The sequence below is a fragment of the Oncorhynchus mykiss genome, chromosome 17 (assembly GCF_057628025.1).
Source record: "Oncorhynchus mykiss isolate SJ-2025 chromosome 17, ASM5762802v1, whole genome shotgun sequence".
Lineage (NCBI taxonomy): Eukaryota > Metazoa > Chordata > Actinopteri > Salmoniformes > Salmonidae > Oncorhynchus > Oncorhynchus mykiss.
In genome coordinates, this window is record NC_143038.1 from 29,943,133 (window position 1) to 29,955,384 (window position 12,252).

Below are 12,252 nucleotides of genomic sequence, written 5' to 3' on the forward strand. Positions count from 1 at the left end.
TATGACTTCAAGCCTATCAACTCCCGAGATTAGGCTGGCAAAACTATAGTGCCAATAAGAACATCCAATCGTCAAAGGTCTATGAAATACAAATGGTATAGAGAGAAATAGTCCTATCATAACTACAACCTAAAACTTCTTAACTGGGAATATTGAAGACTCATGTTAAAAGGAACCACCAGCTTTCATATGTTCTTGTGTTCTGAGCAAGGAACTTAAACATGGCACATATTGCACTTTTACTTTCTTCTCCAACACTTAGTTTTTGCATTATTTAAACCAAATTGAACATTTATTTATTTGAGGCTAAGTTGATTTTGATCTATTATGTTAAGTTATAATAAGTGAATCAGTCGACCTCTAGTATGGGGAGTAGTATGCCAGGGAACACTGCAAGGGTGCGTTCAGTTTGATTCAACTTTTGCGTGACGGTTTGTACTGAATGACACGTTTCCTCAAAACGGTGTGCAGCGTTTTCAACAGCTTTTGAGGTACGTTTGCTCCCGTTTGGTGGGTGTGGCAAGGGGTGGCCCTAAGTTGTGGCACGATCAATATGTGTGTGTGTGACCATTTGAAATAGTCCCGTGTGACTCAGTTGGTAGTGCATGGCTCTTGCAATGCCAGGGTTGAGGGTTCGATTCCCACGGGGGACCAGTACGAAAATGTATGCACTCACTACTGTAAGTCGCTCTGGATAAGAGCGTCTGCTAAATGATTCAAATGTAAAATGTAGTAAACTCCTGCGGCACACCGTACACAAATGTCCTCTAGACCACCATAATTACAACGTTTTTCAATTGGTCCTTCAAAACAGTACTGTTTCCATTGAACAAAATTTTGCACACCGTTCTGTCATACTGAACGCACCCAAGGATAAGGAATGATAATTGGAAGGCAGGGAAAGTGGTGGCAGGTGTAATATATGACCTTTAACCTTGTGCTGTCTGTTTGTCTGTAGAGTGCCATTGACCAGCTGGTGAAGGATAAGATGCCCAAAAAGTCTGGCCGCTGGTGGTTCTCCTGGAGGAGGAAGGACATGGACACTAACCCAAACCAGGTAGCCTATCGCAGTGTTTTTCAATCCAGGCTAGGGCCGTGTTCAGTAGACACGAAACTGAAGAAAACTGTGAGGTACTATCTGAAATTGTTTTCTGTTGCAAAATGTTATGCTACGGTGTGGCCTAATGAACACGACCCAGGACTTCTGGGGACCCCCAGCCGTCGCACATACAGTTTGTCCCAGTCTAGCACCAGCACACAATTAATTTGACATTTTAGTTGGATTGGAATGTCTTCTTATTGAAGGATAATGGGTAAACCGCTGCTTAGCTTTTAATTTATAACAATATTTTTACTACAGCCTGGAGAGAATTCCAAGCAGGATCAAGAGAAGGCACAAGCAGAGACTGAAGAAGCCTCAGCCTCTGTTTCCGGTCACTCAACAACGATACTGTGAGTGATCACAGGCGCACATTGTTCCCCATGCGTAACTCAAATGCACGTTTTGCCTAAAAGAGTTCCATGAAAAATTAGAATTTGGCCTTTTGTGGTTTCTTTTAGCAGAATTGCTTGTCTATTCCATTAGCTATCTACCATATAGTGAGAAATAAGACCGCGTGCTAAAATAGTGTGTGACTGTATGTGTGACTGTCCAGGGCCACTCTCGATGACCTGACAAGCGACGAGGAGGCGGGCCTGGGCCGAGATGGCAGCCTATCATCAGAGACCTCCGAGACCATGACCACCGCCCAGTGTTTCAGCCAGATGTACCGGAAGTCCCTACGCCTCACTTCCGATCAGATAGTACGTCACCAGTGACACACACACACGACCACTACCTCATGATCCCGACCATGTGGTAATTTCCCTGCCCCCTCAGTAAGCCATCTTAACCTCGTGATTGTGTTGTGGCCAGGAGCGGTTGAACCTGCGGGAAGGGGCCAACAAGGTTGTGTTCAGCGTGACCACTCAGTACCAGGGCACCTGTCGCTGCGAGGCTGCCATCTACCTGTGGAACTGGGACGACCGCGTTGTCATCTCAGACATCGACGGCACCATCACCAAGTGAGCAGAATGTTTTCTCCAAGTACTACTGAATGCCTTTAGGGGTGGTTTATCACGATCGGAGCACAGTATGATGTGCGTGTGTACCCAAATACATTGGGGTCTGAAATTATTAACACCCATGATAAAGATGAACAGTAATGACTGTATAAAATAAATAATTAACTGAGCTATATTGTATGCTCCAAAATAATTGGGAAATGTATTTTATTCTAATCAATTGCTCAGAGAAAGAGGTTTTGTTTTAACAATTAAAACAAACTGTTCTCAGGCAAGGTAGCGGTCAAAAATATTGAAACTCCTAAAGATTCTGATAAAGTATAAAATGACTCAAGTAAGCTAGTATGACTCAAGTCAGCCAGTAAAATACTTGAGTACATTTTTAAAAGTATCTGGTTTTAAATGCACTCAAGTACAGTGGTGGGGAAATTATTGAATTGTCATGCTTAAAAAGTAAATGCTATACATTAAATTCCTTATATTAAGCAAACCAGATAGCACAATTTAAATGTTTTATTTACGGCGGACAGCTAGGGGCACACTCCAGCACTGACATAACTTAAACGCAGTATTTGTGTTTAGTGAGTCCACCAGATCAGAGGAAGAAGGGATGACAACGCGTTATATTGATAGGTGTGTGAATTGGACCATATTGTCCTGCCTGAGCATTCGAAATGTAACAAGTACTTTTGGGTGTCAGTGAAAATGTATGGGAGTAAAAAGTATATATTTTCTTTTGTAATGTAGTGGAGGAAAAGTACATATACCCCAAAAAAACAACTTGTTGTTTTGCCTCTGTACTCCAGCACATTTGAAATGATACAAAGTGCTCTCTGTCAGCTTTAATTTGAGGGTATTTTCATCCATATCAGGTCAACCGTTTAGAAATTACAGGACTTTCTGTACATAGCCCCCCCATTTTAGGGAACCAAAGTATTTGGGATATCCTTCTCTCATTCCGCACTAGAGACTCCTGTGGCGGGCCGGGTGCAGTGCACGCTGACCAGGTCGCTAGGTGTCTGGTGTTTTCTCCGACACATTGGTGCAGCTGGCTTCCAGGTTGGATGTGCGCTGTGTTAAGAATCAGTGCAGCTTGGTTGGTTTGTGTTTCGGAGGACGCATGGCTTTCGACCTTCGTCTCTCCCGAGCCCGTATGGGAGTTGTAGTGATGAGACTAGATAGTAACTACTAACAATTTGATACCACGAAAAAGGGGGTAAAATTCAAAAAATAAAAAAGAGTCCAAAGTTTAATATTTGGTCCCATTTTCCTAGCACGCAATGAACAGATCAAGCTTGTGACTCTACAAACTTGTTGGATGCATTTCCAGTTTCTTTTGGCTGTGTTTTGGAGTATTTTGTACCCAATAGAAATTAATGGTATTAATGAGTTGTGTCATTTTGGAGTCACTGTTATTGTAAATAAGAATATATGTTTCTAAACACTTCTACATTGTGGATGCTACCATGATTTTGGATAATCCTCAATAAATTGTGAATAATGATGAGTGAGAAAGTTAAAGATCCTACCCCCAAGACATGCTATCTTCCCCTGTTATTGGTAATGGTGGGAGTTAGCATGTCTTGGGGGTAGGATCTTTGATCTTCTAACTTTCTAAATGGTATTTGTCACATGCTTTGTAAACAACAGGTCTAGACTAACAGTGAAATGCTTACCTTCCCGACAATAAAGAATAACTAATACAATTTATTATAATAATAATAATAATAATAATAATAATAATAATAATAATAATAATAATAGGAAGAAAAAAATTGTAACACGGAATAAATATGCAATGATAGCTTTGCTATACATACATGGGGTACCAAGTCGATGTGCAGGGGTATGACAAAATTGAGGTAGGTATGTACACTACCGTTCAAAAGTTTGGGCTCACTTAGAAATTTCCAGCTACAATTAGTCATTTACAACATTAACAATGTCTACACTGTATTTCTGATCAATTTCATGTTATTTTAATGGACAAAGAAATTTGCTTTTCTTTCAAAAACAAGGACATTTCTAAGTGACCCCAAACTTTTGAACGGTAGTGTACATAGGGGTAAAGTGACTAGGCAACAGGATGGATAAATAGACTGTAGCAGCTGTGTATGTGATGATGAGTTTGTGTGTTATAGTATAAGTACACTACATGACCAAAAGCATGTGGACACCTGCTCCTCGAACATCTCATTCCAAAATCATGGGCATTAATATGGAGTTGGTCCCCCACTTTGCTGTTATAACAGCCTCCACTCTTCTAGGAAGGCTTTCCACTAGATGTTAGAAGTAGAACATTGCTGTGGGGACTTGCTTCCATTCAGCCACAAGCGTTAGTGAGGGCACTGATGTTGGGCAATTATGCCTGGCTCACAGTCGGTGTTCCAATTCATCCCAAAGGTGTTCGGTGGGGTTGAGGTCAGGGCTCTGTGCAGGCCAGTCAAGTTCTTCCACACCAATCTTGACAGACCATTTCTGTATGGACCTCGCTTTGTCATGCTGAAACAGGCCTTTCTCAAACTGTTGCCACAAAGTTGGAAGCACAATTGTCTAAAATTTGAATTATATGCTCTAGTGTGAAGATTTCCCTTTATTGGAACTAAGAAGCCTAGCCTGGACCATTATTCCTCCTCCACCAAACTTTACGGTTGGCACTATGCATTGGGACAGGTAGCATTCTCCAGATTCGTCCGTCTAACTGCCAGATGGGAACCGTGATTTATCACTCCAAAGAACTCGTTTCCACTGCTCCCGAGTCCAATGGCAGCGAGCTTTACACCACTCCAGACGACGCTTGGCATTGCACATGGTCATCTTAGGCTTGTGTGCGGCTGCTCGGCCATGGAAACCCATTTCATGAAGCTCCCAAATAACAATTATTGTGCTGATGTTGCTTCCAAAGGCAGTTTGGAACTTTATAGTGAGTGTTACAACTGAGGACAGGCGAGTTTTACGTGCTACGCACTTCAGCACTCGGCGGTCCCGTTCTGTGAGCTTGTGTGGCGTACCACTTCGTGGCTGCGCTGTGTTTTCCACTTCACAATAATAACACTTACAGGCAGCTCTAGCAGGGCAGACATTTGACAAACTGACTTGTTGGAAAGGTGGCATCATTATGACGGTGGCATGTTAAAAGTCACTGAGCTCTTCAGTTAGGCCATTCTACTGCCAATGTCTGTTTGTCTATGGAGATTGCATGGCTCTGTGCTCGATTTTTATACACCCGTCAGCAACGGTGTGGCTGAAATAGCCAAATCCACTCATTTTAAGAGGTGTCCACTTTACTTTTGTGTGTATTTATATATCTATATATGAGATAGATATATATCTCCTGAGGGGGAAGAGGTGTTGTCGTGCCCTATTCACGACTGTGCTGGTGAGTTTGGATCATGATAGGTCCTTTAGCTTTGTGGACACCAACGAACTTGAAGCTCTCGACCTGCTCCACTACAGCCCCATTAGTGTGAATAGGGGCGTGTTTGGCCCTCCCTATCCTGTAGTCCACATTAAGCTTCTTTGTCTTGCCCACATTGAGAGAGTGGTTGTTGTCCTGGCACCACACTGCCAGGTCTCTGACCACCACCTCCCTATAGGCCGTCTCATCGTCGTTAGTGATCAGGCCCACCACCGTGTCATTGGTAAACTTGATGATGGTGTTGGACGCAGTTGTGGGTGAACAGGGAGTAGAAGGGCTGCCTCTGGGGGTTGAACAGATCTCGGATGTCGGTAAGGCAGGCGACCTTAAACACCTCAGGCTTTTTCTCCACCACCTCTCTGTGCAGGGCAGAGAAGAAACTGCTGGGGGCCAGCAGCACAGGGCCCTTGGGGAGGACGGTGCCTTTGTCGTTCACCCATTGCAGGTAGCCCTTGGTGATATACACACCCGTTTGGTGCCCCCGCTTTGAAGGTCACTGTAGCGGAAGTTTACTCTTCCCACGCCACCTGGGGGTGGCCCGTCAGGAAGTCCAGGAGGGGACTAAGCACACACCCGTTTGGTGCCCCCGCTTTGAAGGTCACTGTAGCGGAAGTTTACTCTTCCCACGCCACCTGGGGGTGGCCCGTCAGGAAGTCCAGGATCCAGTTGCAGAGGGAGGTGTTTTGTCCCAGGGTCCTTAGCTTAGTCATGAGATTTGAGGGCACTATGGTGGTGAACGCTGAGCTGTAGTCTATGAACAGCATTCTCACATAGGTGTTCCTTTTGGCCAGGTGGGTAAAGGCAGTGTGGCATGCAATAGAGTTTGCATCATCTATTGATCTGTTTGGGCGATTTGCAAATTGGAGTGGGTCCAGGGTTTCTGGGATGATTGTGTTGATGTGAGCCATGACCAGCCTTTCAAAGCATTTCATGGCTACAGATGTGAGTGCTATTGAGCGATAGTCATTTAGACAGGTTACCTTGGCGTTCTTGGGCACAGCAACTATGGTGGTCTGCTTTAAACTTGTAGGTATTACTGACTGGGTCAGAGAGGTTGAAAATATAAGTGAAGACACTTGCCAGCTGGTCATGCTCAGTGTACTAGTCCTGCAGCCTTGTGAATGTTAACCTGTTTAAAGGTCGTACTAGTGGTTAAGAGCGTTGGCCCAGTAATCGCAAGGTTGTTGGTTTGAATCCCCAAGCCGACGAGGTGAAATATCTGTATTCCCTTGAGCAAGGCACTTAACCCTAATTGCTTCTGGATAAGAGCGTCTGCTAAATGACAAAAATATAACGTACATTTTTCACAATTCATTCAGGATGATCCTTAATGATGAGCAATTGGATTAGTATAAAATACTATAATTTTCCACTTTTTTTTTAATACACAATATATTTATTTTATATGGTCATTTTTGCTCATCTTTATCAAGGTGTCAATAATTTCGAACCTCAGTGTATATGTGTGTGTTCAGTGATGTACTTACTCTCTCCTTACTCGTCATAGGTCTGATGCTCTTGGGCATATCCTACCTCAGCTGGGGAAAGACTGGACGCACCAGGGCATCGCCCGACTCTACCACAAAATCCACCAGTAAGTGCCTACACTCACACCAGGGTCATGTTCAGTAGGGCACACTGCAGCAAAACTTTTTGAGACGAAAATGAGCATTTCTTATTGGACATGTCTTCTGTTTGATACATAATGAACATGAAGCAGCTTCATGATCCCCTCCATTTAACTTTTACTGTGCACGCATTGGTGCCGAAACACTTGTATGTGCCCAAAAGGGGTGACATTGTGACACATCCTGGTCTGAATATGCAATGCTGAGCTTCTCATTAGAAGCTGTTGATAACTGACAAGATTATTCTATATTTCTCTCCTGCACTCTCTCTCCCCTTGCTCTTTCTCACTTTCTCTCTCCCTCCTAGGAACGGCTACAAGTTCCTGTACTGTTCGGCGCGGGCCATCGGCATGGCCGATATCACCAAGGGCTACCTGCAGTGGGTGAACGACAAAGGCACCGTCCTCCCCAAGGGCCCTGTGCTGCTGGCCCCCAGCAGTTTCTTCTCTGCCCTGCACAGAGAGGTGGTGGAGAAAAAGCCTGAGGTGTTTAAGGTCGCCTGCCTTACCGACATCCGAGATCTGTTCAACCCCCAGAGGCAGCCCTTCTACGCAGCCTTCGGTAACAGGACCAATGTAAGCCACACACGTACAGTACTAACACAGGCCTTGTCCCGTTCCCCAACTTGCGTCCTCTGAGAAATTAGGGAGTTTTATAGTATTTCAAATTGTGAAAATGTTGTGTGCTTTAAATGCCAGGATGTCATACTCATTTCGGCTTTTTTATCTTGTACGAATTCACTATTAAGGAAGAGAATCATCTTTCCAGACCCACGTGTCTTTGACCACAGCTGGTAATCAGCTGATAGGCAAATAAGGGGATGGGCTGTACCAAAATGAACCAATGGCGGGAAACAACGTGCACGTTAGACCATGCATTGTCAGTATTGGTGAGCCTAGTATGTTGACAGGGCTCGACATTTACCGCTTTTCCGGGACAAGTAAAAAAATATATATATACAAAATTCGGACAACTGAAATCTATATTCTGCTTGTCCAACAAGTTTTAAAAAATTACAATATCAAACAATTACTCCGATCAATTGAACACCCTTCTCTCATTCTCTGCAGAGTGCATTGGAGTATAATTATTGTATCGCGCGTGTGCCAGTGCAAGGGGGCTGTTGCTCGAGGAGAGCTAGGGACATTTCAGCAGTAGTTAGCCTATGAAATAATAACACACAACAGACGAACTAGATGGCCAATTCAAAACATATCGTGTAGTCTGGCAAATGTATTTGGGTAGTTGGCTGTTCAGCTATTTGCTTGTGTTAATGTCATTGTTATGTCCTATGCCCTAAAAAAAAGCACTTGTGAATAACCGCAAATGGCACACGCAGCTGAACGGGTGCGTTCATAAAACCAATGCAACATAGCCTACTTCGGTTGTAAAACAGTCTCTCAAGTGCTCAATATCGGGAGTTGAGAAAAACATCTGACAGCGTTGGAAAACATAGATTCCCCTCAATTCGATATTGGCCATGTAATTTTGACAACGTTATAGAATGTTCTTAGAATAGCCTAATTGACAAATGGCTCCCATGCTATCAATAGATCTCCCCTAAAACCTGAATTGAGAGACATCTGTGAAAGGTTTGTCTTAAAGTGGCAGTGTTGTATTTTGAGACAGACTTGAATGCAATTTTTGTCTGATTCTCTGTATGGCAATAATAATAATAAATATTTGTTTTATTTGTTTATTTAGTGGTTCCTTTCAACATACAACACAATTGTCAGTCACTTTTTTTGGCCCATGGTGTTACAGACCATTTTTCTATTTTTGGAAAAGTGACTTGATCTTTCAGACAAGTAAAAACTCAAACTTTTTTTTTTAATGTCAAACCCTGGTTGATATTAGCTGCTTACTGTGTGTCAGTTCGGACACACACACACCTCTGACTCATGTTCTATTTGTTTGACCTGTGTTTCTAAATCCATTCCCTGGGTGATGGATTGAGGTGTTTCTAATATATTTGAGATAAAGTTTGAGTTGAGTGTTGTTATTTCAGGATGCCTATGCCTATAAGAAGGTGGGTGTCCCTGACACCAGGATCTTCACTGTGAACCCCAAAGGAGAGCTCATTCAAGAGAAGACCAAAGGGAACAAGTCATCGTAAGTGTACCACCCAACCGAGAAGAGTGACCGTGGTCAGTCAACTCCTCATAAGTGCACTTTGGATAAGTGCACACTCGACACATGCTGTACAATTTTCCCAGTCCCAATTTAATTACATTCTTTAAAAAAAGATTGCTCATAATAACTGCATGTTCTGGTTTAGAGCATGCTGTGTCATGTCGGTTCCAATTCGCTGAATATAAAGTATCAGTTGACTCATTATAAGTAAAACTGAATCCATAGAGCTGCGATAGCTCCAGCACATTATGCTCTGTGTGTGTGTGTCACAGGTACACACACCTCGGCGAGCTGGTGGAGCACTTCTTCCCTGAGATCTCCAAGGATGGGACTTCATCCTCCTTCCACTGCCCTGAGTACAGCCACTTCTCCTACTGGAGAGAGCCCCTACCACCACTGGACATGTCCTCTCTGGACTAGACATACACTCACACACACACACACACACCACTGGACCAGTCCTCTCTGGACTAGACACACACACACACACACACGCACCACTGGACAAGTCCTCTCTGGACTAGAGACACACACACACACACACACACCACTGGATAAGTCGTCTCTGGACTAGACACTAGTGCGCATGCACACACTTTCTTTCCTCCCCTTTGCTCCTTTTCCTTCTCTCTCTCTCTCTGTCGATCCGTTTCTGAATTCATAAATGGCTTTACTAAGTGTTCATTGCCTGGAATATTCTAGATGTGAAAGGTTCTCATTTAATATACTCTATATTCTCCTGTGTCATTAATCTAATGCAATAGAGAAGATAAAGCTAAAGTGTATGGATTTCAAAAAATTACTGGGAGACACACACACACACAAACACACACAGACATGCACAGAGCCAAATTGAGACCAAATATGCATCGATGACTGTTCATTTTACGCAACACTGTATGCTTCATATTGTGGAAAATTGATTGCAAAAAGTCACTGCACTGGCCGTGCCATATTGCCATTATCCAAACGATACTGGAGCAAGGTACATTTGTGCGTCTCAAGAGTTCCAAAAAGAGCTTTGCCATTTTAAAACACAGTTAGCAAACCTGCATACTAGTATACTATACAAATGAAAACATCCACGTACAGACGCAACTGGACAAAAATACCCTTCTGAGTTTTAAGTTTGTTTTATCACTTTTTTGCCTGAACTTTCTACTTAATTTGGTGTATGCATACAATTCCATACTATATATTGTTTTGAAAAACATATTTATTAGCTCATTGTACCATTGAGCGCAAAACCGCTTTTTAGCGTAGAAAAGGTAAGTAAGCTTCAGCTTGATTTGAAAACAAAGCCCCCCCAAAAACAATGCCAAACAACGTGAGTATTTATGCATTGTGTTCTAGTGGGACTGATCTGGAATTGTCCATCTTTCTCTTTGCCTGTACTCGCTGTAGTCCATTGCAGTGACGACTCAGTAGTCTGCTTTAAAGGGATAGTTCACCCAAATTCTTCCCTTTTTTTTCTGTACTTTAAAAGTAGTCCATTGACTATTATGATCGACTGCAGGACACTCTTCCCATGTGATGGTGGAACATTGAATGTCAGCATGACCAAGTAACCGTACTTTGAGTTTTACATTAGATGAGTAAAGGACAAAACCATTTTCTTTTTACAGTGCTAAAATGAGATTAGTGTAAAAACTCTAAAAAAGCAATAGAAGTGTGTGTGCATGTTGACCCCAAAGAGTATATTGTAGCGGAGACAATGTGCTGAGTTGTAGCCTAGCGTGATGAGTAAGCCCATCCGTCTTGAGACCAAAATGACTTGAACTGCTGCTTTTGACTGGAAGCAAGCTTTTTGATCTAGTTTATAGTTGACTTTGCTATGTATTTTGGAGCTCTTGCATCAAGGATTTGGTAGCAGTTGGATACACACAGGCCCCAACCAGAAACGGGACCCAACCAGAAGCAATGCCTAGCCCCTGCCCCCGCAGTGGTCAGGGTGGTGCATCAGGCTTCTTGCACCCTGGAAAAAGTGTTTCAGCTTTACACAAGAGACGAGGGAGTAGCGGCTAGGGGTTGTTTCAGGACAGGTGCAATGGCATAGTAGGTTAGGGGTTGATTCTAAAGTCTGGGTTAAAGCTATAGCCCCTCATTAGCTTTTGTCACGCAGAGGTGCGTTATGGGCGAGATCTTAGCAGAATGTGTGTTGCTACTAGTTAACAGTAGGCTCGGATCACACCACTCTCTTTAAGGTTACTACACTTCATGTTTTCGAGCTGAGCCATATAGATATTTATATATGGTTTCGGTACGGTTTTATACTAGGCCATACGTGAATCGGGTGGTTCAGAATCGGACACATTCCAGGGTTGAGTAAATAGAACCGGTTGGGGAAATGAAATGGTCTGGTTTGACACGGTGCCTTCTTGTTTATATGATTCATAAGCTTTTTATATGTATTGATATTTCTAAATATATTGTTTAATGTCATCCAAAGTAATACCATGGGCTCTGTGTGGAGACTAGAGAAATTGCATTGGACCCGAAAAGCCCTGTCGTTGCTGTAAGTTTTTATCAAATTATCTTAATATAAAGGAAATACTGTAAAACACACCATGTTTCTTTGTCTTATTTTGTCTGACTTGGGTTGGAACATGTGCTTAGCCGTTTTTTAAAAAGTAGCCTACTGCAGCAGAGGTGTCGTGGTGCCTGGAAGTGGGTACTCAACATTTTCTTCTTTTTAAAAAAAATCCTAAGCGTCCCGCCAAGCGAAGAAAACACGCCCTGTGTGAAAAATTCTATGACAAACAGTGCCATGTACTCTCAATGACCTAAAATCATCAATCTTAGTCTTTCATAATCTTGGTCTTTCACAGTCAGGCTAAACCAAATTCTACTATGCAAGTAAGCTAATAGTAGACCTAATATTGAACCATAAATGAGGCAGTCAACAGAGTTGGAAATTAGATTTTTTTTTAATTCTTTTGAGGTCTGGGAAGAATCTAAGAAATGTATATTTGAGTTGTTTATGAAGTTAAATCATTGACAATGATTTGA

General features: G+C 42.7%; 1 protein-coding gene and 1 long non-coding RNA gene across 4 annotated transcripts in view; one reads left to right on the forward strand and one right to left on the reverse strand.

The window, feature by feature from the left end:
* Positions 1-11,812, forward strand: part of LOC110493972 (phosphatidate phosphatase LPIN2) — a 44,014-nt gene extending 32,202 nt beyond the window's left edge. For all 3 annotated transcript variants that reach the window (XM_021568607.3, XM_021568608.3, XM_036949986.2), the window contains exons 12-19: positions 959-1,057; positions 1,361-1,452; positions 1,656-1,803; positions 1,916-2,064; positions 6,990-7,076; positions 7,418-7,685; positions 9,119-9,222; positions 9,516-11,812. In XM_021568607.3, coding sequence (XP_021424282.1) covers positions 959-1,057; positions 1,361-1,452; positions 1,656-1,803; positions 1,916-2,064; positions 6,990-7,076; positions 7,418-7,685; positions 9,119-9,222; positions 9,516-9,663 — 1,095 coding nt within the window. In that variant the 3' untranslated portion in view covers positions 9,664-11,812. The remainder of the gene's footprint in view (positions 1-958; positions 1,058-1,360; positions 1,453-1,655; positions 1,804-1,915; positions 2,065-6,989; positions 7,077-7,417; positions 7,686-9,118; positions 9,223-9,515) is intronic.
* Positions 1-12,252, reverse strand: part of LOC149975898 (uncharacterized) — a 330,618-nt gene that overhangs the window by 211,236 nt on the left and 107,130 nt on the right. The window lies entirely within an intron of this gene.